Source organism: Lipophrys pholis (genome assembly GCF_963383615.2).
Source record: "Lipophrys pholis genome assembly, chromosome: 18".
NCBI lineage: Eukaryota > Metazoa > Chordata > Actinopteri > Blenniiformes > Blenniidae > Lipophrys > Lipophrys pholis.
In genome coordinates, this window is record NC_137646.1 from 11,604,691 (window position 1) to 11,631,164 (window position 26,474).

The 26,474-nt window shown below is 43.9% G+C and overlaps 1 protein-coding gene across 1 annotated transcript in view; it reads right to left on the minus strand.

Moving 5' to 3' along the window:
- Positions 1-19,869: 19,869 nt before the first annotated feature.
- The window catches only part of LOC308123694 (neurexin-2-like), a gene marked incomplete at its 5' end in the record, with an annotated part of 459,246 nt that continues 452,641 nt past the window's right edge, over positions 19,870-26,474 (minus strand). The window contains one exon of the mRNA XM_080486315.1: positions 19,870-22,401. Coding sequence (XP_080342441.1) covers positions 22,103-22,401 — 299 coding nt within the window. The 3' untranslated portion in view covers positions 19,870-22,102. The remainder of the gene's footprint in view (positions 22,402-26,474) is intronic.

Consider the following 26,474-nt stretch of genomic DNA (forward strand, 5'->3'; position numbering starts at 1 on the left):
GTCATGCTGGTTTACAGATGATTTATGGGTGGATTAATTCATGGATTCAAAACTGGTAAATTCCAGGAGCTAAGACCAAAGAAGTCATACTTGCAGTGCTGGACTGATGCTGAAATATGCTGGTAATGGTAATGTTCGTAATCTTGATCCATGCAGATATGATGCTGCTCTATTCAGGTCCGAAGCTGGTCTTTGTGGGTCTGTACTGGTACTGTTGGTATGTTCAGTTCTGATTCTGGTATATTTTCCCTTTTGTTGTCCTGGTGCTGCTATATTCTGGTCTTTGTTGGTCTGGTGTTGGTTATGGGTGCCATAGTCTTGGTGGTGGTATATTAGTAGTGGAGAACCATCATTTAGCAGTTGGAAGGTAAGAGGATGGGGGGTTGGGTATTTTGGGTAAAGTGCGTTTTCGTGGAGCCTCTTTAAGGTGTTCAGTCATGATGGCAGTGGTGGTTCTGTCGGTGCTGGTGGACGCTGCAGTTGTTGACTTTACATTCTCTACAAGCATGAGGAGGGTGGTTGCTATGGCAACGTGGCAAAAATAGTAGGGGAGGGACAGCGCACGCACGCGAGAGCACACAAAACCCTCTCAGAGGCTGAGTGATCTCTGCGAGCTCGCGACGCGTCTGCCTCCCGCTCCTCACTCCAACATCTACCCATCTTTTGTCCCTCACCCCTCTCTCTCTCTCGCCCCCTCTTCTTTGTTCTCTCCCTCTCTCCCCGTTACACACACACACACACACACACACACACACACACACACACACACACACACACACACACACACACACACACACACACACACACACACACACACACACACACACACACACACACACACACACACACACACTCATCTTATGCGTTTGCGCATGTGTGTGTGTGTCAGATGGTGTGTAATCTGCTGACAGCCAGATTGATAGGTCGGTGCGATGTGTTTGTATGGCTTCATTCCAACAGAAGAGCTTTGGAGGCTGCTACCTGTTCATCCATCATACTCTTCCTCCTCCTCCTCCTCCTCCTCCTCCTCTTTGCCCTGCAGGCTGGAGTTTTCTTCACATTGACAGGCTCCCTCTGCCACACACACACACACACACACACACACACACACACACACACACACACACACACACACACACACACACACACACACACACACACACACACACACACACACACACACACACACACACACACACACACACACACACACACGTCCGTATACATTATACACTCATGATCGTGTAGACTCATGCATGCATTAACGCCCATGTGTTCACGTTAGCACAAACACTCCTGGTGAAAACAGCAGTCAGCTCCCGCCCCACCCCACCCCCCACCATCCTTTTTTTTTTTTTTTAGCCCCTGCTTGCAACAAGGTATCCATGTATTTGATACGACACCCCGGTCACCACAAGCACCCGTGTCTCACCCTTCTCACCCGCTTCCAGCTGCACTCGCAGCTCTGACTTCCATTCACGGGTGGCTCACTTCACATATTTGACTTGTAAATTGAGGCTCTATTTGTGTCATGCCCAAGAGGTGCTGTCAATTAGTCTAAACACCGTGACGCTTCTTGCGAGGAGCGAGCGAGAGGAGAGCAAGAGAGAAGATGTAAGGAAAGAGAGTGACAGCCAGAGGAAGACCGGAGAAGATCGAGATGAAGGTTTGGTTTAAGAGGAATCCTTTTTTTCCCCTCCCCCCTGCCGCCTCATGCGGGGCACCCAATCCCAGTTTAGTGCGATCCTCGTCAGACAAAAGTCCCGCTTCAACCTGCTGAGCATCTTGGCGAGAAGCGGCGATCAGACGCTCACCCCCACAGAGCTGCTGAAGGCAGGAAAAGCGCTGAGATTCACGCTGCACATGCTGACTGTCCGGCATATGGTGGAGAGGCCTGCTTGGCAAGATATGCTTCCACACGAGGGCGAAAACATTTAGTCACCACACGCACGCAAAACCACACATCGGCCAACTGGTCAGTTAAACTAGCAGCTGACTGCAGGATTGTCAGAAGAATCCATTTAATGACGAACCGTGAGTGCCACATGTTTCAAATGATGGATTTTAAGTACATACAGCCATCAGCCACAGCATTAAGACCATTAACAGATGCCATGAAAAAGAGATAATCACTGTTATTCATGTGATTAGTGAGTGAGGGAGGTACGAAAGGTACTGTGCAGCTGTGGCTCAATTGATCGAGCAGTCTCTCTTAATTAGACGGCTTCAAGGTTGATCCCCTATAGTCATATGATGATGTGCCCTTGAGCAAGACACTGAACCCCAAATTGCTCCCAGTGTATGGATTCAGAACCTTGCATGGCAGCAGTTACCATTGGTGAGTGTGAATGGGGGAATCTGCAGAAAGTCTCCACATGTGAGTTTGGTTCTGCAAGTTTCTAAGGGAGTTTTTCCTTTTAGACTGTCTCCTTTATTTGTGGAAATGTTGGGGTTTTCCTCTCTTAAAGTGCCTTGAAATGAAATGTATTTGGCGCTATAGAAATAAAATTGAATTTGAATCAAACAACTTAGAAGTGACATGAATCTAAAGTGCAGTGGTGTGACAGGTGAGTTGAGGAACATGATGGAACTACTTTATTTCCCAACAGCTGCTGTTCCTCTAAAGCCAGAAACTGAGCTGCTGACACTTAAATCTGCCACAATATAATTTGACCAGCAACAATAGTGGGAGCAGTTATTGTTAGCACCTTTAAAACGGTCATCGCCAGTTCCATTCAGTTCAATTTGTATGCAAAGAATTACAACACAATCAGGTCAAGGCACTTAACATTCTAATAGGAAGTAAAAAACAAAACAAAACAAAAAAAACGGGGCACAGATCACAACTTTTTAGTTCCAGAGTCAGAGATCCTACAGGAAGGTACCAAAATAGAGAAGATGGAGAAAGCACAGACTATCGGATTGGCTGCTAAGAAAGTTGTTGAGGTGTTGACACTGGAATATTTGATTTAATTTATCTGCATTCAACTCATCTTATTGATAGTTGGTGGGGGTCAAGGGCCTTGCACAGAGTAATAATAACCTGCTATCAGCCAGATGTGAACCGACAATCTTCTGATTCCAGACCTGCTTTTCCAACCTCAAGGACGTCGCTGCCTCAAGCTTAACCAGTGACTTTCAATTTCCCCTAGGCGTGAATGTGTGTGAGTGTCGGTCTCTCTGTTTGCTCTGTGATGGACTGTCAACCTGTGCATGGTGCACCCTGCCTCAGTTCATAGCTCATGCCCGAAGCTCCGTTCAGCTTCGGCTTCCTGCATTCCTCAGTGAGTGAATCAGGACAGAGGATGGGAGATGGCTGGATGGTTGTCGTGTGACATGGTCATGTTTGTCTGAAGCTCTGAGGGTGCCCTGTGTGATCTGATCTCATAGAAAAGCCGCTGAAAATAGAAAAAAGAAAAAAGAAAAGCACAGAAAAGGTCAATGCTGGCTCAGTTAAAACACACAGTGCATCACTGCTCTCTGCATAAGGAGTTGTCAGACTGCAGACAGTCGAGGGTACTAATGCTGACCTCCGTCTCCCTCCATGAAAACCTCCTCCAGCAGTGGAGGATCAGAACTTAAACACTGAAACTGATGGCCGGGTCCCAGAAATATGTGATTGAGGCAAGCTAAAAGGTAATGTGGAATGGTTGTGGCTGTATTCCGCTTTCAATTTAGATTAGAGTTGGTTCAGAGGAAGATGACATGAGTTGAAGGTGTTTACATGACCTCCAGATTCCAAACTGCTTGATGTAACTGACTATGAAATCCACATCTATCACATGGGTAGAGGGTAAAGGTGAAGGTAAAAGAGGGAAGGAAGAAGGTGTTCAGCTTTTGGGTGTTCTGATTTAGTTCTCCATGAGGTCTGTTGGGTTGGTCCTACAGCCGACTCATTCCAGTTTTATAGTTGTCAGTCACCTGTAATAATAATCCAATTTTATTGTCTGTCCATACGAATGTCCGTGTACTCGCCATTGTTAATGTTTATAGCGTTTTGTACTCTCTACACACGTGTACAGCACTCACTAACTATTCTCTGTGTTTCTGCCGTTTCCTTGTAAATGGGCATCACTTTCAAAATGTTGCCGTGGAAATGCAAAATGTTTCTGAATCAAAAACAGAAAATTTCTGGGTTTTCACTTCACATTGTCGTGTGAACAGGGTGTTCGCGGGTTCTTCAAAATACCTACTTGTCAGAGAGGTAGCTCTGTTAGTTATTGTTGTTCAGTACTTCAATATGTACAACAGGCTTATTCTTGCGTTAATGGAAAAAGAGATTCGTAACGGTAGAAATACTGACTCAAATTTTTTCAAACTGTTTTGATCGGTCAGCCCCAGGATTCAGACTTGCACACATTCAATCACATCTAGTTGACCATTTGCCCTTTTTAAAATTTTTTTATTCAATTTCATCATTATATCTCAGAGGACCTGGGTTGGACTGTGAACACCACCAACATCATTAAAAAGGCCCAGCAGCGACTCTTTTTCCTGAGAACGCTGAGAAGGAACAAACTCCCTCCACCTCTGCTGAAAAACTTTTATCACTGCTCAATAGAGAGTGTCTTCACCGACGGTTGTACGGTGTGGTACGCCGGCTGCACTGCAAATGAAAAAAAACAACTGCAGCGGGTCATCAAGACTGCTCAGTGGATCATTGGATCCCCATTACCACGCCTAGAGGAGATCTACTCGAGCCGGCTCCTCCGACGGGCCACAAAGATCCGAAATGACCCCGCCCATCCAGGACACATTCGGTTCTCCACCCTCCCCTCTGGAAGACTCAGAGTCATGAGAACTCGCACCAACAGACTGAAGAATAGCTTCTTCCCCATGGCTGTGAAGAGACTGCTGCAGGGATCATGACCCCCCCCCCCCCCAAAAGAACTTGCACTTACCAAAGACTTTTTTTATTTTTTTTATTTAAATGTGAATGTGACATGCTGCTGCTGCTATTAGTGATGCAACAAATGGAATTTCGTTGTACTTGAACAATGACAATAAAGCTTCTTCTTCTTCTTCTATATTTTATTTGTTATTTATCTATAACAATACAACTACTTTTGACGTTTTCTCCACACGTCCACACAGGTTAAAACAATTAATGACTGACATTCAAGATGGTGAGAACTACGAACACAATGCACAATATTTTGGGTGAAAAAGTCAGAAATTCAGATAATTGGACAATTCACCCGAGTACTCTAGGAAAATTTCTCATCTGCATTTACAAGGTGACAAGGTAAATGCAGATACATATTTTATATCTCAGTATTTGAAGAACAACAGATCTCAGATCTCAACACAAATCTCAACACAAAACATGCTCTGACTGCCTGCTCTGCGCTCTCAGACAGAAAACACTTTAAGAAGGCCAAAAACATAGCGTCTCACTCGCAGTGTATTACGGTGACTGTCGACTATAAAACTACCAAGTCCCAGAAGAATATGGATTGGGAGTCATGACTGCCATCCATCTACCCCCACTTGTGCACTTTTTCACAATGGCCGTGGTGCAGCAGCAGCGTTTCAGGAAAGTTGCATTTTCCTCCGTTTCCATGGAGACAGAGTTGGAGCGTTCTCACAAAGTTCGCTCAATAACAACCTGTAAACGAGGTCTTTAGGTGGCTCACTAAATACTGAAAGTGGAAGAGCCGAGACGCTCCGTATCGGTCATGAGAAAGTGGATTTTCCATAAAATGTCCACATTAATGTTTGTCTTCTACGTAAAGCAAATTGTGTCTCAGCTTGTGCGAGTTGCACTGTGTGTGTGTTTGTGTGTGTGTGTGTGTGTGTGTGTGTGTGTGTGTGTGTGTGTGTGTGTGTGTGTGTGGAGTCCCTCTCAACGTGATTCTGGATTCCCCGGTACATGAAACCGAGTGTGTGAAGATTGCCTGAGCAGCTTGTTTCTCCTCAGGGACTTCAAAAACAAAGTTTGTTCCCGCAGGTGCCCCCCAACACCCCCCCAACCCCTCTCCCATAGCCCCCCCCCCCCCCCCCCCCCCCCCCCACACACACGCTCTGTCATAACCGCCGCCTTAGGGTGCATGATCACACAGGCGATTAAACTCCGAGCAACACACCCTCAAACAAACACACCAGCGTCTCACAGCTCATTTGAGCTTCTACTCTGAGAGAGGCGAATAAACAATTGGAGCCACGTGTACGCACGCACGCACGCACACACGTGCACAGATGCACAGTTCTGATAATTTGCAGTGCACGGGCGGCTGCTGAAACGGCGGCGCCGATCGTCTATCCAAGCTGCGCTGTCGTATTTCTTGTGAATGGCCAGTTTTCTGCCAGTGGCGAAACGACGCTGTGGCTTTGGTTTTGGTTTTGTGTTTTCAGGGTTTCTGATTGGAGGATTGTGGAGCAAAGCGAGGGGAGAGGGAGTGGGGTGGGGGTGAAAACAAAGCGAACTCGGGAGAACAAGCAGCAAGTTGAGCAATGAGAGAATAGCTGAGACTCCTTATCGCGGCACGATCCGTACATGTGTGTTTATAGATTGGCGAGCGAGGGGGGGGGTGGGGGGTGCAGGGGTTACATCTCGCAGTTGGATAGAAGATGGGATGATGAAACAGGGAGGAAACAGCACACAAACTGGAGCAGAGCAGCATCCTTCACTGCCCTACCTTTGCTAGCCTCTGCTCCAGATCCAGACAGGACTTTGGGTTTGATGCTTTTGTCTAAATGATGATTCAATCGTTGCGGAGGAAGAGCAGCACACTTCTGACTCACTGCTTTAATGTACTCAGACTGCCGTAAGACCGCCGCACTGGTGTACCACAACAGTGGCTCCAAACCTTTTTCTTGAGGGACCCACATTTAGGCCATTGTTAGCCTCGGTGACCCCCTCCACACGTTGACAGACCGAGAACAGCGAGACGTGTGGGGTCTCTGGCGAGAGGATGTCACATTTGTGGGTGATTTAGGGACGCCAGATTCCACTATGGGAAAAGCACAAAGTGAAGCTGATCCACTGAAAATGATGACAAAGTGTGAGAGCGAATGTGAGAGGTGTTAAAGTGGTTCATACTCTTAATTACATAAGATTAAGACTTATAATTGCCTGCTTTAATGTATTTATTTTATTTCTTTGTAAAACACTGTGAATTGCCTTGTGTCTGAATGGGGCTCCATGAATACAGTTGCCTTGCCTTGTCTTGTAAACCCACGCAAACCCCCCACCATACCATAACCACTAAAAACCCAGGCAACGCCACCACCACAACCTGTACCAAACAGTTGATAGAACCTCACAACACACATTATGTGAAATACAGTTTCTTGGTGATATTCAGTTTTTTTCGAGGATAAAGTCTTTGGGTTCAAACTCCGTCTCAGGGTGTTTGGTGGTCTGGCGCCACTTCAGCGTACACAGTTTCAAACGTTAATGCGCCGGTTTTTCAAGACAAAAGATGCACGCTGGATGATAAACTAGGGATGTTCCGATCACACTTTTTTGCCCCTGATACTGATACGATTTTTCAGAATTGAGTATCGGCCGATACCGATACTTTCCCGATCCGATACTCACATTGCTATTGCAAATATACTCAATAGTCTATTTTTGGAGCAACTAAGATGTCTGAAGCTAAAAGCACTATTGGCAGAAGCTTTGTTTAGCTAGAAATTATTGTAAAACTCACTTATTGAATCAAAATTCTTCTCTTTAGTTGTTGTAAACTGAGGGTACATCCACCCAACGAAAAAACCATCTTTTTTCTTCGTGACCTGCTTCCAAAAAACCGTCCACACCTCACTATGAACACGGCTCAAAACGAGGCTTCAGGGCATGTAGTACACATGCCAGGCCTTTAGGGGCGCTGTGACTCACCAAACAATAAAAAAAGCAGAAGAAGACAGACCACATAGAAATTTAGAAGTAGACTTCAGCGCATAAACACATAAACCACTATATATATAACTCTAGTTTTATATAGGTCTATGGTCCCGCTCCGCCTGCTTCTAGCCTCTGCAGCTCGACCGGAGCTTGTAGTCCGTGATTGTTGTGGTTATTAGGTGAGTTTTTTTTTTTTTAGATCAGCGGGGTGATCGGCTGGATTTGCCAATCTTTGGTAGGTGTGAAAACAAATAAATACTCACATGGTGCCTCTACTCTGCTCTAATCCTTCTATTCACTGCCATTTGAACCATAATAAGTTAGATGTTGTGTCAAAGTGGGCGAATACTTCTTATTATCTGGTTACAATAAAACAGTCATCGGTACTTTGGATTGATTGATTTTGATTGCAAGTATTTGTAACTGCACATCTACTTTTGTATTATTTCAATAAAAATGATTAAAAAGTCTTATTAAATTTGAGTTACAAACTGCTTTTGACTTGTCGACCGAGGTGTCAGGAATCATTTGAAATAGAAAGCTTATACCATTTTCACCTGAAACTAACCCATCAATTATTAATGAATTGCGGCAGTGGAGGCTCACAGCTTACGAAGCCGACTGGCTGGTCTCAATGTATTTGTTTGCGTGTTCGTCCCCGTCTCCGTCTCCGTCTCTGTCTTTTTCTCCCTTTCTATCCTCGAATTCCAGTCGGAACCGCAGAGACTCTTGACCTCTGAGTTCTGCACCGCATAGCCTGGTTCTGTAGGTTTCTTCCTGTTGTTTTCCCTTCCATCATCTCCTGCTTGCTCCTGTAGGTACTATTAGATAGATATTTTGCTATTGGCACTATATGAATGAAACATGATTGATATATTTCTCTTAAAATTTAATAAACCTTCCTCGAGGTTCAATCATAAATTTATGCTCATTTTCACTCTAACTAAAGCTACCATGATCAGACGGCACTGAATAATAGAAAAGACTTGCTGATGTAGATTTCTTTTTTTCCAGCTGTAAAACTTATGGTTTGACCAGTCAGAAGGGGTTCCAGCTAATAGAAAACTCAATGGACCAGAATGCATTGGAGCGGCTAACGTTTTTATTTTTTTTCTCAGTGTAGCATCATTACTGCTCCTCAGAGAGTTGTTGGACCACCAGGAGAGCCCAGACGACACAGTATTTTCTCTCAGAAATAGCAGGAACTTCTCTGCTCCCCTTCTTCGCTCCACTCTGAGCCGTGCAGCGGTTCCATCATTTCAAAGATCTATTATGCGCCTGAGGAGGCCTCTTCCTCCTCGGCGCCAGTGCAGCACAAAGTAGCTCTTAGCAGCTTGATCCTGAAATATTAATGTGGCGTGTGCGGCTTGATTGAAGGAGACTGCGAGTGGCATTCCCGCTGGAGGGCGACTGACGGACAGCTTTGGACCGCCGCCTCCTTGTGGCTGTTAAACAAATGATTTGTGCTTGCTGTTTGAAGCTCTTCGGAGGTGAATAGTTACACAAAGACCACGCTTCCTCATGATGTGAAGAGACCAGAGAGGTGTGGTTTTCTCTAAGTCACACGACAACGTTTCACACGACAACACCTAATCCGTTAAAAAAAATGAGTGGCGATGAAGTTAGTATGCCGGGCCACAGGAGGGCGCTGTTGCTCGATATGGTAATAAAAGCACACAGACTCGTGTGCAGAGAACAACGACATTCGTATGGACTGATGACGAATCAGATGCTATTGGGTGAGTCTCAACTATCAAACTACTGATTTGGACGATAAAACATAAAAAAAAAAAACATAAAACATAAAAAAACATAAACATAAACATAAAACATACGGACCGCAACTCATAACACTACGGGTACGCCCTGTTTGTTTACAGGTGCATAAGCAGAAGGAACTATTTACAAGGAGAGGGGAGGGGGAGAAATGCGCGTTCGCAGTAACAGGCTCCGTCGCCTCGGACAATCGCTGCAGGAAGGAATTGCGACCGTGGAAGACTCTTTCCACCTTGGGAGCCGGTATAAAAACTTCACGGAAAAGGTAGATCCGTGTCGTGTAAACGGACCCCCCAAAAAGTGAAGAAAGTTTCCCGGATACGTTTTGCAAGACCCACAGCTCAGACGGGTCTTTCAAATTCCCTCCAATATCTTTGGATGAGAAGCGTCAACAAGCTTTTGGTATTTCATTGTGCTGATTGGCTCCAGACTCGACTGTTGGTTTGTTTGACTCTTCTAGTTTAACAAATTAACCCTGTCTGACCCTTCATTATCCAACGTGTCTCCTTATCTGTGGTCTTACCAGTCAATCGCCTTTTTCTTGACTGTTGTTGATGAGTTTTTGAGGAATTTTATATGTGATTCTCTCGTACAAGACGACACAGTGAGGGAGCGGCCGGCGGTCTCACCTTGTAGCACGAGAAAAAAACAACAACAAAAAACCCCCATGTATGAATCCTGCACCAGACTGTACACCAGCTCAAACAAAAACTGTGTGTGCTCATTCCAATCTGTTTTCTGATGCACACCTCGACCACCAGGAGTAGAAATCAAATTGCAACGGAGGATGAAATGTAACAGCTTCAGTGCTGTGTACAAGGGACCGCAGAAGAAAAATTAAATATGTCAGTTTCCATTTTCCTTCTTAGAGAAAAGAATAAAACACACACAAAAAAAGCAACTGCCATCAACTGATTACTTTACCAATTTTGTCTTGAGTTGATTGATGCTTCAATGATATTTGTATTTCATTCGATTTATTTACACGGTTGTTGATTTCTAGTAGAACCTCGGGAGACAAAGTTCAGCGACGGATCGCGATTGAAAAAACAATTCAAAGAGCATTTAATATTAACTTGTGGCAAAGAAACAAGTTGGAGTTTCCCGAATATTTTCACGCAGGCCGTTTTTAAGTGAGTGAGAAGAACAATAAAATCTGTGTGAATTGAATCTCTGTGCAGGGAAGAGATAAGACAGTCGTAAAATTCCAAATCTTCCCCTGAATTCCTCCGGTTCCGCCTCATCTGAGAATGTCCAGGTGTTTTCAGATAATGGTGAGATCAACTTTGCTACACAAGCATAGAAAAACACCTCATCACCACTAAGGAACAACATCACATAATCACATTTCTCTTTGTAATGTGAAGGTTAAAAAGGAAAAAAGAAACACCTGGTCCCAGTCACGCCTCTCCATTGGGAACGAGTTCTTTTCCTGAACACCAATCACAGCGAAGCAACGCAGGTTCAAATTGATTGACAGTTTGACCTAAGAGATTGTGTTTTTTTTTTTCAACATAATAACTTGGTAACGTCAGAATAACTTAGCCGGGCGGAGCACAGGGATACATTAAATATTGACAAGTGAATAGGTTATCATTTCATTCAATGCCACTGTCCAGTGAAGACAGTGAGGTAATTGCTGATCTTGTTACGATAAGTAAATATGGCCACCATTGACCTGGCGGAGGATCGACTGGTATCATGCTTTGCGTGCTTTATTGATCGGCTTCCAAATATATCTTCTTTGAAAAGGAAGATGTGGTTCTATGCTGCTTTTGGCATTCAAAGACAATTAAAGTGACACTTGCAGTGGAAGTGGACGTTTGTGGTCTGAGCCTCTGGCCACCATCCCAGTGGGTCTGTTGAATAAAGAATCCTTTAAAAAGTGTTTCTGAAAACTGAAACGCTCCCAGTGGTTCAGTACCATCAGTCTTTGAGGATCATGTTTCTACAGTGCAAATGCCTTGAACCTGGTTCATTCACATTGTTTGACGATGTATAAATAATGATGATTTCTTCCCAGGTGTCCAAAATAGAAATGATAGGAGGATGTTGATGCTCATTTGTACTGTGATGTGTTGTTTTGGAGAAATCCTTTTGAGCCGCATGCAAATGGAGCTGGAGCCGTGTACAAAACCTCTTTATTGGCGGAAAACTAGATTTGTATTACTGCTGTCTAATCCCCAGTGTACCCCAGCAACACTGGACCATTGTCACATCTGCAGCTTGTACCGCTGAGGAATATTCAAGCATGTCTCATAACAGAGGAAGTGGACAACTGTTCATGTCTTTACTTACCTTGCTGTGCGGCTCACTATGTCGGATCACCAGACTGGGAATAGAAGCTGTCTATTATTTTATTTTATCAGTGAGAGCTTCTGCACACTTTTCCAACATAATGTCAACGTTTAGTGTCTTCAATATGCTTTGATATTACTGTGTGCTCAGTGTGTTTGTTCAGACTGTAGTAAAATGCTAAATGGATTTCACTTTTATAGCGATTTTCCACCTCATCCTCAAAGCGCTGCGTCTGCAGACCACTTCGACTTGCATTCATACTACTGTACGTTTCAAGGTTCACGTCGGTACGCGTTCCACAACGTAACATAACGATCCCAAAACTATGTTGTTTACATGTCGCTCCAGGAGTTTAGAGAGCGTCTGGCTGTCTTTGTATTCTTTTAAACCGGCATTGTACCGACGGGGAGACCAGCGGATCGCCTCATTCAAGCTCCCAGTCGGCGTCCATTGCTGTTGCTGTTTGTTGCTCTGGCACATGTGCGGTCGGGGTAATCAGTCTGCATGGTCACAAAAAGAGGGGACCGCTCGGAGCCTTGCGCACAAGGGGTATGACCATATTCACATCACACGGACCACCGCATACCCTGCGGACACGGAATCACATTCACCCATTCACACACACTCACACACAAGTGGAAACAGCTGCCATGCAAGGCGCTCAAGGATTTGTGCACGGGTGGAGGTGGGGAATTGAACCTGCACCCTTCTGATTATTAATGACTAGTTTCTGGGTATAAAGCTGTATTTCTGTATTTTGGCCGAATCCTGTCAGAAACAACAGGATCAGGATAGAAGACCTGATCTATTAAAGGTTTGCGTGTATAAAAACGGGTGAATATTTGATGTTGGAAGCTTGTTGATAACATTTAGCTCACTATAGAACATCACACAAGATACTCAGGCTGGTTTGTCCTATTAGATTAATATACACACAAGATGTGGTGACAGGTATTTCCTCATTTTTTTGTTTCACTGTTTAATAAGAGGTTTTGTGTGTTGAACTTCTCTGGAGCTCTTCTTTTTCCTTTGTGACAGACTGTAATTATATCTTCTCCAACTCGTTTGATAATTTCTTCAGTCAACTCCATTGTTCTTGTATAAACAGATTAAATGCACGCAGAACCTTCGCGCGATCAATCCTGCAACATCTTTGTAAATCAGGTCTTTAATGAGCGAAACCTGAGCGAATTCACAGCTGGAGCTTCATTGGGTGTCATTGCGGAATGTTTTGTTGGCGACGAAGTAAATGTGAGAGGCGTCGGGTTTAAGGGGAGCTGAAAGAGTTTGGCTTGTTCTCGGAGTCGCTGCTCCTTGTTTTGCTGCAGTATTAAAGGTCACTTCACTTCAGCGGGAGCCTCGTCTCCTCTGCTTGCTGCTGCGCAGCCTTCGCCTCCCTCCTCCTCCTCCTCCTCCTCCTCCTCCTCCTCCTCCTCCATCATCCCTTCTTCCACAGTCTTTCTATTTCACTTCTGGATTTCGATGCGTCAGTAGTTGCAGGCACATGTGGAGAGTGTGTGGTGTGGACAGGTGGGATACTACAGCGCACAATGTCGGAACAACTGCTTAATGGCTCTGTTGTTGGCGTCAGGTGTTCCAGAGGTGTCGATGGGAGTGGATTAATTGCTCTGCACGCCCCATTAACCCATCAGAGATGTCGGGGATTGAAATGGACTGCTTTGGCGGTGTGTTGAGCGTTGGCTGCAAATGATCTCATCACGGCGCAGAGCACTTTGTTACAGTTAGTTTGCTGTGTTATGAGCGCCGTGATGAGCAGATTAGGTGAAGGGATGGCAGTCTTCTCGTTAGAGGACGAGGAAATGGGGACTACGACTGTAACAACTGCACTAAGAAAAGCAGTTTCACTCGTCGGGTGCGGTCGTCATACATGCAGAATGTGTTGTGGTCCATCCAGCCAGGATTCAGTGCCACGTCTGATTGATTTGCTCTTTAGAAGTTTTCCAATTGTGGGTGGAACCTCCAGAAGAGGGCGCAGGAGAGCGACTGCAGCAACAATCTGGGGGTCAAGAGGGTTCAATTCAATTCGATTTGATAAAAAAACAACAATTTCACATGAGCAAGTCGTGGAAACGGAGAGAAAACTCTCCCTTTAGCAGGCAGAAACCTGCAGAACCAGACTAGAGGTGAAGACTTTATGCTTTTCCGCTTGATGTTAAGGGATAGAAGGAGAGAAACAGACAGAATAGAGAGACAGATTGTTGGATTCAATCCGTGGTTCCGATATGGGGTAAGGATTCTCTGTTCACAGACATAAATCCACTCGGATGGGGGCACGAGGCTCAGACCATAAACTTCCAAAGCTTTTTAAATCATACAATTATTCTCCAGTAATTTCTGAGATGCACTCATGATTGAAAAAAACAAAAACAAATCCTCAGTCGAGGGCAAGACTATCAAATACTTCATGAAAAACAATGTGATGAATTAGAATTATACCATAAAAAAGATTAGATATAGAGACTTTGATGAAGAAGACAACAACAAAGCAAAATATTTCTCAGAAGCAATCATTTGTTGCTTTATTTCCCAAGAAATATGGTGGACGAATCCGACCCGTCTGCCAGCAATTTCCTCAAAGCACATTTATACCAGGCGTGTTGAGTTTCCTGTCGCGCCAGCTATATATTGCTTTGGATAAAAGTACCTGTTCTACGAAAATGTCAAATTTAGCTCAAAGCGCAATTGTTCTTACAATAAACGCACAGACCTGCCAGCGTGGCTGTAAGATTTAATGTTGTGCAGGACCTCATCAACAAAACCGAATCGTGACTGGACACGGCACAAGAAAAATGGTATTCAGATTTTATGGAAATCGTGGTTCCTGCAGATTAAAGTAATATGCTTCCTTTGTTTTTCTTTCACGTGGAGAAACATAAATAGATCTGGAGTTAGAGTATGAATACAGATGGGTATCGCAATTGTTCAGACTTTTTGGCTTTTAAACCAGAGATAACGGGATTTGCCACGTAACCATGGCAACAATGTTTTGAGATCACTTCATTTTTTGCTCCAAGTTTCGTTGTGAAGCACAATTCACCGATTGGATCGTTCCCCCATTCAAAGGGAACGTGAGCTGTGTTCTGGTGTTGAGACAGGATAATTTCACCCCACTAATCGAGTAGTAGTAGTACTGTGAGGGCTGTTTATGAGGCTGGTGTCAAATTACCACCGTGATCCAAAAACAAATCAGCAAGAGCACAAGTCCTTCTCGTGACTCAAAAAGTCCAAATCATCCTTGTTCATCTGTTCTTTGAACTTGGAAGAAACATTACAATGACGTTTGTGTCGTGTTCAGTTGGTGAAGTCGTCCAGTGGGACCCGTCTCCTCCTTCCCCGTCCCGGTTGACTGGACAACTAGCAGACTGCGGCCTGTCAAAATGTCCATGAGAACTGTAAATTCTCAACTGTGTAGGTGCCCAGGCTTTATTGTCGCGTCAGTTCAGTTATTACAAGCCGATAATCAGGACAATCAAGCACACCCTGCAAACATAAACAATAAGATCGTTACGTCCTCGTGCAGGCGGGAGAGTTTTTGTAAAAAAAAAATAAAAAATTTAAAATCAGGCCTGAATCACCACGACAGCATCAGAGCACTTACCTCCTTAGTCTGCGGAGCTCCTCCGCCCGCACGTTTGATTGGAGAGATGGCGAGGGCCGATCTCAAGCCGCGTGATTGCTCTTTAAAGTTTGGGACATTAGCATGCTTTCGCCTTAGCATTTTAAACATCCTCAGCCAGCTGATTAGCCCCTTGTGAGGATTTCTTTAGGCGGACCGAATTTTACGTTTGGGGGTGTGAAGAAGGCTTAAATCTGAGCTAAAAAGAAGAAGTGGCGTTCGTCAAATGATACTGAATAGTTGAGCTGAGAGTGATTCGTGTGGGACGTGTGAAGGTTTAAACAGCCACCTTAAGGAATATATTTAAGGACTGGAAATCTGTTCAGGTGTTGAGATTAATATTAGACGTGTTAATGTTTTTGATGTATTGCTGAGGTATCACAGGAAAGCAACGCTTATAGAGCCCAACAGAACATCTGTGTCTGTGAAGGTACGCAACACCTCAAAATGTAAATTAATGTTTGAAGGCAGTAATCTGATTGAAAGTACAGAAACTATCTCACTGTTCCAATGAACCGCCTCCAGGAGCGACGGTGTCATCCTGCCTAAATCAAGCATTTTGTTCTGTTACAATCCATCGGTTTTCCAATGTACATAAAACCCTGGGGGCTCTTGAAGGTACCCTAGAGGGTGCTTAATAGTTTTGTAAATATAAGTTCCAAATAGGATGAACTGAAAAGTCCTTTAAATTTATAATATGTCAAAAAACAACAACATTGGATTTCATTAACCCCAAAATGATATATGTATGTATGTATGTATGTATGTATGTATGTATGTATGTATGTATGTATGTATGTATGTATGTATGTATTTATTTATTATTTTTTCCCTTTAGTGTTCGATTATTACAACTAAAACAGATCTTTATTATAAATCAACTTAAAATGGCTTTTTTTTTTTTTTTACGGGGGAGTTCATCGCTGAGGGGTTGAAATATTGAGAACCTGTGTTCTAACACTTAAAAAAAGGTTGCAAATGAAAGAAATTCCCACCTCAATGGCTTCAGTGGTCCAAGCGTGACTTCTTCAAGTTTAAGTTAATCTCTTCTTCTCAAATATTTGTATTTGATGCAAGGAAAATGTTCTATTTCAATGGAAACCAATGAAAGGTCCATAACTGGAACTCCTCACCTGGAACTGTTGATGATCACTGACACTTATGAGACAGAATTATTACGACTGTATGGACACACGATGTCACAGAAGATATGCTGCCGTATGAGAGGAGGAATGCTTTTAACGCCTCTCATATCTGTATTTAAATGTCTGTAATGCTGGATGCTGCCTGTGAGGGTTGGCGGAGAGAGTACTGCACCCTATTGGGCCACGTAGAACTAGCATTGTTTGCATCTGGTTTGAAGTACACCATCATTGGCTTGATTGATTCAACTTGATTCTTTGTAAATAAAATCCCGTCAGGGACATAATAGATGGTGGATCCATCTCTTCCAGCTCTTTCATCACAGTCGTTTCCTTGATGACCTGAGCTGTTTTACACGTTTCAAACATGGCGCTCCGAGACGCTTTCTGTGGACGGTGTTGTTCCTGTTTGGGTAACAAGTTGTTGTTTTCTGGGCTGGAGTTGGTCCAGGACGTTGTGGATGTACTTCTCACTTCCTTGGAAATGTGGGTTTTGGTTCTAGTGCTGCCCTGAAAGCAGGAGTCAAAGGCTTTCTTCTATATCAAAAACCCTTTGTTCATTTTCCTGCAATAAGAACAACATATTCAGCAGTGGCAATCTCCTTCATACTCTCTCTCAAGAAATATATGTGATTGATCCCATTCTACAAGGTCAAGACAGAATTGTGAGTTCTGTTGATTTGTACCACATCTGAACTTTCTCTTTATTGCCTGTCCGGAACACATTCTTGAGATAGTTTGAGACCTTTATGAGGATTTTACCACGTTTGAAGAGGCCGAAATATAAAAAGGGCACTTTTGCTCTAAAGCGATGTCCTTTTCACACCATAAGATTGGCTGATATAATCACCTACAAGACAAAAGGGCTGAAAATTCAACCTTGTTTGGAAAAAAAATGCCCAAACATTCCGACGAATCACGTCCACTCGAGTAAAAGTACAGCTGCTAATGTCAAATACTGAACATTTCAGAAGTTTTCCAGTGTGAGTTCATCCAACCAGTACCTGATGTAAAGGAAGCAGTGAAGGTTACCACTCCAGGCAGGATTGTTTGACTCATGTGACGGAGGCAGTCGATTATAAAGACTTACTGAAGTGATTTTCTTCTACATCATCAGGAGGAAAACTGACTTTTGGGTTTTTCTTTTCATTTGGAACTGAATTCAAAACATGTGTCTGACATGTAATCAAGCTGAAATCATGCTGTTGCATCTCTATCACGGCCTACAGGACTTTTAAATAGGTAAATCACCTTGTTACTCATCCGATCATCCATCTCCACACTGCAAAAGGAAATCTTATTGCCCTGCCAGCCGGTGTAAATAACTTTACCCATTTCCTTGGGCAATTTGGAAAAATGTATCGACTCCATTAAAACTTTCAGGCTCCTGAATCCGAGCAGTTTTAAAGAATGATGTCCTGGATCTTGTGTGATTAAATCTTTCTTTTAAAGTCAGCACAAACCAAATTGAAAGATTTCGTGACCCTGATTAGATGAAGATGAGGATCATTCATGTGTCATCGTCGACTCCTGCTGAATGAAAGCTGATGACCATCTATCATCATGAGAACTTCCGGTACTTCAATACCGGTTACTGTATTTAAAGTGGCAAAAGTGAAAACAAAACCTTTTGTTGCCTTTTTGGTGCCCGTCACCATGACAACAGTGCTCGGAGCGACTGAAAACACAACTTTTCAAAAATGGCTCCTCTGGTGGAAATTTTTGAAAACAGTCCGACTCCATGAAACGTCAGAAAATGCAACTTTTCTGATGGTACCCTGGTGGTAGTAAATAGTTCTGCACACCTGTGAGTAGATTAACAATAACAATGTTTTCCTCCAGAGTGTCATTGCTCCATATTCTCCTGGGACTTTGTGGTTTTAATGTTGAGAGTGACTGTGAGAGCAATAAAACTTGGTTGACCAACTTGTATGAATGTCCATGCTGATGTTTACAGCGTATTGTTCTCTGTTGCGTGTGTGGTTTCATTACAAAAACAAACAACAGCATCCACTAGTGGCCCAATAGGACAACTACATGACCTTTTCAGTGATTTTGCCATTTTCCTGTAAATGTACATTGTTTTTAAAAATGTTCCTGTGTTCCAGCCCATTAATTCAAGTCATAATTTTCTGATAAGATGCTAGATTTCATAATATTTTTCACATTATAAGATATAATTTTTTCCAGCTATCGAGAAAATGAGACACTGATATTAAGAAAAACCGTGTAATGCTTTATACACATCCTGCAACTGTTGTTACTCTCATGGTTCTGCACAATTGCAAATTTTTTATTCAACAATTAACAGTTTGATTTTTTTGTTTTTGTCTCAGAAATTAAGAGGAAAAGAAAGTTCCAAAAGGCAGTTCCACAATCTGTGTCCAGCTCTGTTGTTAATCCTTTAGATTACAGGGTTTGGCAACAGAAAGATCCAAGATGTGCGTTTTGTATGTGTGTTTGCGTGCACACTCAAACGTATATATGTGTATTATATTTATTTGTCAGTCTTTAGTGAATCAGCACCATATGAAATATTGAATATGAATAAAGTTTGCCATGATTTTGATTTGTCTGACGGTCTGAGCGAATTATTCTCAATATCAAGAGAGAAAAGAGACAATAGTTGAGGATTCGCAGCCTCACCTGTGATCCCTCTACATGGGTAGTTTTAGAGCCTAAAGAGCTAAAAAATCTAATGTCCCATCCAAATTCTCTAATTCGTTGTGGCCTAGCGGGATTTATTTTCTGGGGTCAGTTCTGAAACTAAAGGAGGGTAAGAACTGAACCACCATGGCCTTTCCCTTGAATGTAATTGATAATCAATGGATACTTAATTAGATACTTGTTTACCTTCTTATGCAGTTCTAACTTTACCATGAGTATCTTTAATAAGAGAATTTCTTCCGTGTCTTTAATGGCTCATCCATAATACTGAATGAAACGTCCCCCAACCCCTGTAAGTTACTTAGTGTGCATTCTCCAGCGTGGCAGCTGCTAACTCAGTTTGATGGGCCATTTTCAGCTGGTTTCAGCAAACTACCAGCCGGGAATCCCTGGAGTTTAAGACCTCGTTTTATGTACTTTTCATAAATCACATCAGTTACTTGATGTGACCAATTCCCCACAAGACTATGAACAGACCACACGACACAGTGAGTAAGAAGTATATAACCAAGTGTATTCCCTCTGTTAATGTACACATATTTAGAGTCATCTCACTGGAACACTTTACAATAACATTTAGAAAGAACAGGAAGATACTGGGAGGAGTATGTTTGGAATGGAGGGAGGAGAAAAACCAGACGAACATGGCGGGAGACTGAATCAATGGAGCTCATCGAATGAAGCGGCTGCCATCGCGTCTCTCTCGCTGAATAGACAGAAATAGATATAAAACCAAATGTTCTTTAAAAAAAAAAAGAAAAAAGCAGAGGATGGATAAAACCTGCTTCCTCCACGTGTTATGGAGACGTACAATCTGCAGTACAGAGAGAAAGGAATGGATGCAGGACAAATCAAAGAGATAGATGACAGATGGAGGGTGGAATGAAAGAGGAGCTGCTCTCCCCTGGCGTCATGTTCAAAACCCAAATCACATTTGTTCAATTACCAAAAGAAAATACATAGAAATTTGGGTTTCCCAGAATCATCATAGTTTTTTTTTCTTCTTTTTACTCCAAACAGGAATGATAGTAGGGAAAACACATTTCTCTTAGTAATGGGATGAGAGTCAAATATTTAGACATTTCACAAACTTTTTTCAGGATTTTTCTTTTCTTTTCATGGTACAGTTTTCTTTTTTTTTTTTTTAATAGAGTTGAGAAAATTGGAATACTAGAGTTCTGTAGTACATCTTCCAGGGAACTGCTGTTCACCTTGTTTTATTCGTGTGCTCTTCCGACAGAGTTTGCTTTGCCCATTGGCTGCTGTCAGTCCAGTCAGGCTCGAGAAAGGAGGTGGGGGCAAGGGCAGGAGCGTGGGCGAAAGACACCGGCGCTGTTTTAGCCGCGAGGTATCTCTCTCTCTCTCCAGTGGAACTCCAGCAAGAATGGATTCAGAATTTCCCTTAAACGTCTCTCTTTTCTCCAGAGAAAGGAAATAATTAAAAAAGAAAGGAAAGAGCGAAAGTGGCTGAGTCTTGCAGCGAGGCATACCTTCAGCCGTAGTGTTCATGAGAAGGGGCGGGGCTTTCTGGGAAAGGGGGCGGGGACTGGGTGGTGAAACCATTCCGACATCAAAAATCCTAAAGTCCATTTTGCTGCGTCAGCAAACTCACTTTCAGACTCGCTCACGATTTAGGTCCATAGGTTTCTCCAACGTCTATACATATATTTATAATTATATAGAACAGAGTTCATCTGGATTGCTGGAGGTTTTTTCTGTTTTTCGGTGATTAGTAACTGTAAAGACGTGACAGTTCTTCTGGTGGCCCACTAGGGGGCGCCTTGCAGCCCCAGAAACACGTGACACAGATCTGCTGGAACAAAGGACGACCAAGGGGTTTTCTTTTGGCCTCGATAAGTCTTTTTTGGCAGCTAAACGTACAAGCCAGCATCCGTTAGGTTGGAGCGGTGGTATCTCACAGAAGCTGCTACGTTTAACGTTGTTATGATCATCAGTCATGGTCGTATTTTTTGTATTTTAAACTCCACAGAAAGAAAAACAGTTTATTTTATCTCTTTTTCGTAAATGAATACTACATGCTTGAAACACGGCAGAGTTTAACGTTGCATCGGCTGCTGGGGACCGGAGACAGAGACGGGAGGAAGAAGAGAGAGAGCGAGAGAGAGCTGACACCAGATTGCTGGCGGAGGTGGAGAAGCCGGGTTTGACACAGTTGTTCTGTTCGCTGGCAGTATATCAACTTTACAGAGGGATGTCATGTTGCTAATTTGAACCTAGTTGGAAAATAATATGTTGATGCTGTCTGAGGTGATGTTGCACACTGCAAGTGAAGTACAGACCTCGACACGAATACTGATGGTGGCGCTTGTCTACAGTACTCCAGATATTAAATGACTTGTCAGACGTGAAAACATAAATCACTGTTATATCAGTGTTTGGTACACGGTTGTTGGCACAGTATATGTTGAGCTCTAAGGTGGACTAGTCTCGCCTGAAATTCCCAAAGTGGTTAACATTAAATCTAAGTTTGATTTGATCAAATCAATGTCAGTAATGCTGGAAAGGTGTGAACTGACCTCGAGTGTTGTTTTGAGGCCTTTCTCTGGATTTGAGTGCAACTGGTGTGAACACCTGACAATACAGATGTCAAACTAAATGAGCAATAGCGATATGGTTGTTCTGCCTCATCTCTCGTCTCTCCTTCTCTCTCTCGTCTCTTTCCTTCCCTAAGTACTTCTGCCGTCTGCCTTGATGTGTCGCGGCGGCGCTCCCTCACACGTAGTACTCTTTGTCTTTGTTCTTCTTGTTCTTGGTGACCGTCTTGGCAGTGCTGGGCTGTTTCTCCTTCACCAGGGCTCCGTTGCTCTGCGTGGCCGAGTTGCTGATGTAGTTGCGGCTCTGGTCCACCTGGTAAGACCCTTCGTCACGGTTGCGGTATTTGTACATGGCGTAGAGCAGGATGAGGATGCAGAGGGCGGCGGCCGCCACGATGCCCACCACCATCCCAGTGGTGCTGCTGGACTGTTGGACCTCCACGGCGCCGGGAAGGCCTCTATCTGGAGACGTGGGGTCTGGAGTGGGAACATGGGGGAAATTTGGTGGATATGTTATTCCTGGGACCCTGCGGTGACCCGGGTCTGACGAGGGGTGGGCTGGCGGCAGCAGCACCTGATCCCTGTTGTTCATTTTGCCAGCAGGGATGTTGTTGCTGTTGCTACTACTACTGCTGCTGCCGCCGCCGCCGGCCGGCTTGACACGTGGATTGAGCTGATCAGGGTTGGCCGTTGGGGTGGAGGAGAGGGGCGGGCGGTGGGAGTTGGGGAAACGGGAGAAGTGGCGATCGCGGGGGTTCTGGACACCGCCCTCAACAGCTGGGGGAGGGGGGAGTACAGTCCTGTCGGTGACCAGGGGGGAGTTTTTATAATAGTCTTCGTCATCTGACTCGGTCATCTCCCCCGAACCGTACGCTGACACCTCGATGGGCTCTTCGCAGTCCTCCTGATCCAGGGGGCAGGGGGGCCGGCCGTTGGGCAAGGGGAGGGACTCTTTGGTGGTTTCGAGCAAGGTGAGGAAGGGGCGGTAGGTGGTCGGGGGCGGGGGGATTACTGGGTAGCGGGTGGCGATGGATGGGGGGTCTAGGGAGTCCACCGTTATTATGGGCAACACTAATTCACCTCCTAGGACAAGAAAGAGACAACGAAAGGAAGAAATGTTAGAGAGCAGCTAAGACAGAAACCACCTGCAGATCATCAGAAGAAAACAATGAATACAGAAACACCAGTATTAGATCATTAGAACAGGACTACTGCTTAACATGAGGTTAGTTACACAAGTTTAGTCTGATCTATTTATAAAGCTAATATGCTGACTAACTCTGAGCTGTAGTATCATACAAGCAGAAGTAATACAACTAGTCTTTCCTGAGCTGTTCTAACCTGTCGCTATCCATAACAAAGAGCTAAAAGCAGACTACAAATTTATACTGAACAACGTAACATCTGACTGAGCTACACAGCCTAGCCTTCATTCTGACTGCGCTAGCGCTCAGGTGTCTCTGCTGTGATTGGTTAAATAAGATAGCAAACCACGAGGTTCAGGTCACTTACATCAACAAATTGGCCGCATGATTTTTGCATGAAAAAAAAAATTACAAAAAGAAAGCTGTGTAAGATTGTTCTCGGATAGTAATCAACAACTTCCCCACCCCCGCTTTTACCTCCTCTCCTCTCCTCTTTGATTTTTTTTTTTCCAATATATTTCTTCACTGGTTGAGAAATAAGCATAAATGTGAAATAAAAAGGAAAGACTAACCCTCCCATTGCAATTTTTTTAAATGAAGAATTGTCTCAATTCTGCCCCCCACCCCCCCACCCTTTGGGCATGGTGGTTTCTATGGCTCATTGCTAATTAGCTTAATCTGTATGCAGACCCCGAGGAGCCGCTGCAGGAAACTGATGCCCCTAATATCTAGCCCAAACTCTCGGCGCTCACTACAGTGCATTGAGAGACACGTTATCTAACACTTCTTTTTTCTCATTTCACATTTCCCACATCCCTCCCAAACCAAACAGGAAGCATAAACATGGGGCACTGATGTTTCCTCTTAAGAAAAAGCTAACAGCACAAGTAAACAGTGAAAAGGAATCATCTTAATGAGCCACAGTTTCCTGTCAAGCCCAAATTCAATCAAAGATTATTGCATTTAATAAGCAAGGAAACCCTCCTGTGACAGACTGTTAATGGTTAAACACATTTGGGACAGAGCAGATTATCAGCACGGGAGTATTTCATTAGATCTTGTCAGTGTTTCAAAGGGTCACAAGTGAAGGAAACAGTTAAAAGGAAAGCGGGTTAGATTAGAGCACATCTTGGGTAAAAAGGGAACAGCAAAAAGAAACACGATGAAAGAAATGCTAACATCATCAGCATAAAATCATGACTTGGGCTCTTTGTTCGTTTGATGAGGTGGATGGTGGGGGGGGCTCGGATTGGACGATTCGAGAGATTGAAGCGTGCATGTGTGTAGGGGGAAGGAGGAGGGAAGGGACTGTAAAGACTCCTTCATGGCCTTGATTCAGCTTAGCATCAACAAGCACAACACCCCCCCAAACCCCCAAACCCACACCCAACCCTCCCTTCATCAGTTAAACAACCAATACATTTTTTTTTTCAAGAGTGGAAAAGATTTTGTTAAAATAAGGATAAAAAAAAAAAGTATGATGCATTGAGTTAACAAAGCACAGAAACAACACAGCTTGGAGAGAAACAGGCCTTGAAATGAAGGAAAAAATGTCAGAGCTGCAGAGTAAGGGGGGCGGGGGGGGGGGGGGGGGGGGGGGGGGGGGGGGGGACTTAGTAATGCTTCAACCCTTCTAACTTCTCATTTAGCTAGCTGGAAAGGCTAGTTTCCATGGCAATGCTGGTGTTACTTCTCTCCAATCTATTTTCTCGCTGCGTTTGAGGGATGCGTTTCACCTTGAAGGCTAGAGGACAGCAGAGTGCGGTGGCACGTTTGAGGAACAAAGTGGAGCCACACACCAGGCGAGCTCGCAAAAAAAAGAAAAAGAAATGTGGTTTTTGTGAAATAAGAGATACCGGACGTGTGTGTGTGTGTGTGTGTGTGTGTGTGTGTCTGAGGGTGACGAGCTGCTAGCCTCGCTATCTCCCCTCCGCCATCTGTTTGTGTGCTGCCAAGATGGCAGCAGGTCCAATTTCAAGCTTTGTAGCGGCAGCCCACCATTACTGAGGAGTTACCTCCGCTCACAGTGCGCCCTACTTACAGGTACATGTGGCTGACATTGCAAATGCTTGTCCTTGTTTCAGTAACTGCCTGATGTAATCCTCTCTGAATCCAGAGGGCAGGTTGGCCTGGCGTGAACCCTTGTCGCATATCTTTAAAAGGGAAAGTTTGGGTGTGAGGATCATAGGTGTAATGGATGGTGTCTGCTGTATACTCTCGCGTAGTCAAAGGCTGAGGGTCTGAGGGATTCATCCCCGGAGGCCAGCCGGTGGTGGCTGCTGGAGAAATAATGAAGCTAAGCTAAGCCCTCAGACACAGCGTTCTTTTCTGTATGTGTGACCGAAGCCTGCGCTACCAAAAGTTTAAACCAATCAACTAAGATGAACTGTCCCCTCTTCAACCGCTGCACTCTGTTGTCCCCTCATGTATGCAGCTCAGATTCTCCAATAGACAACCCAGAGGCAAGTTCAGGTGAGCGGAGTCAGATGAGGCGACTCCGTCAGGTGTTTTATTTTGAAAGCTGCCAAGAACCAGACTAATGTAGAACCAGGGGGTATAAACGGTGCACTAGGTAGCTGCAGTCTCTCCCGATGTCTTTTTCTGAAAGTGATTTTGACTCTGTCTGTGTCCTGAAAGAGGTGACTGCTACTTGGTCTTCAAGCTCCTGTAAGGTCTTTGGAAGGAACGCAAACAGAAAAAAACTGGTCTAGTGAAGGGGCTCGGAAAGCAGCGAGCATTTTAATGTCCCTGCCAGGTTAAAACGTTTGATTGTCAGATTGCGATGTACTGTTGTGGTCCCGTTACCTCACCATAAAGCAAAGCGTGGGTGAACTCTTTTTTTTAAGTGAAGACTGACAGATTTTCTACTTTTTCTTTTGCCTCTTGAAATGACAGTTATAGATACGGCAGCTAAACGGTGGCAGTCAGCATCAGAATTCAACTGTTGGTAGGTTTTATGTGGGGATCTCACAGTTGTTTAGTAAAATCTTGTTTTTAACTTATTTAACCCATTAAAGTTTGTTTGTAAGACACTTGAAATGGCATTAATCAGATTCTGGGGACAGATCAAATCATATGTCCGACATGAAAATCACAAAGAAACTCATTAAAGTTTGAAGTCTAGAAAACTGAAAGAACAGCGTGAAAGAGGTTCAAATGGAATGATTTTCAAAGAAAGTGACACCTTTTAAGCCTTTCAAGCCTGATTTGTGATACATATGTTCGAGCCTGGTTTTTGGAGGAATGAATGGTTGGAAGGATTCTGAGGATTTTAATTGATTTGACATGATACAGGCAGCCTGATTGTTATGTTATGCTCCATCAAACCTGAGCCAAACCAATGCTTCTTGGAAAAAGACATCCAGCCTGATTCCAGCATGCGTGGGCGTCTATTTCGTCAACATT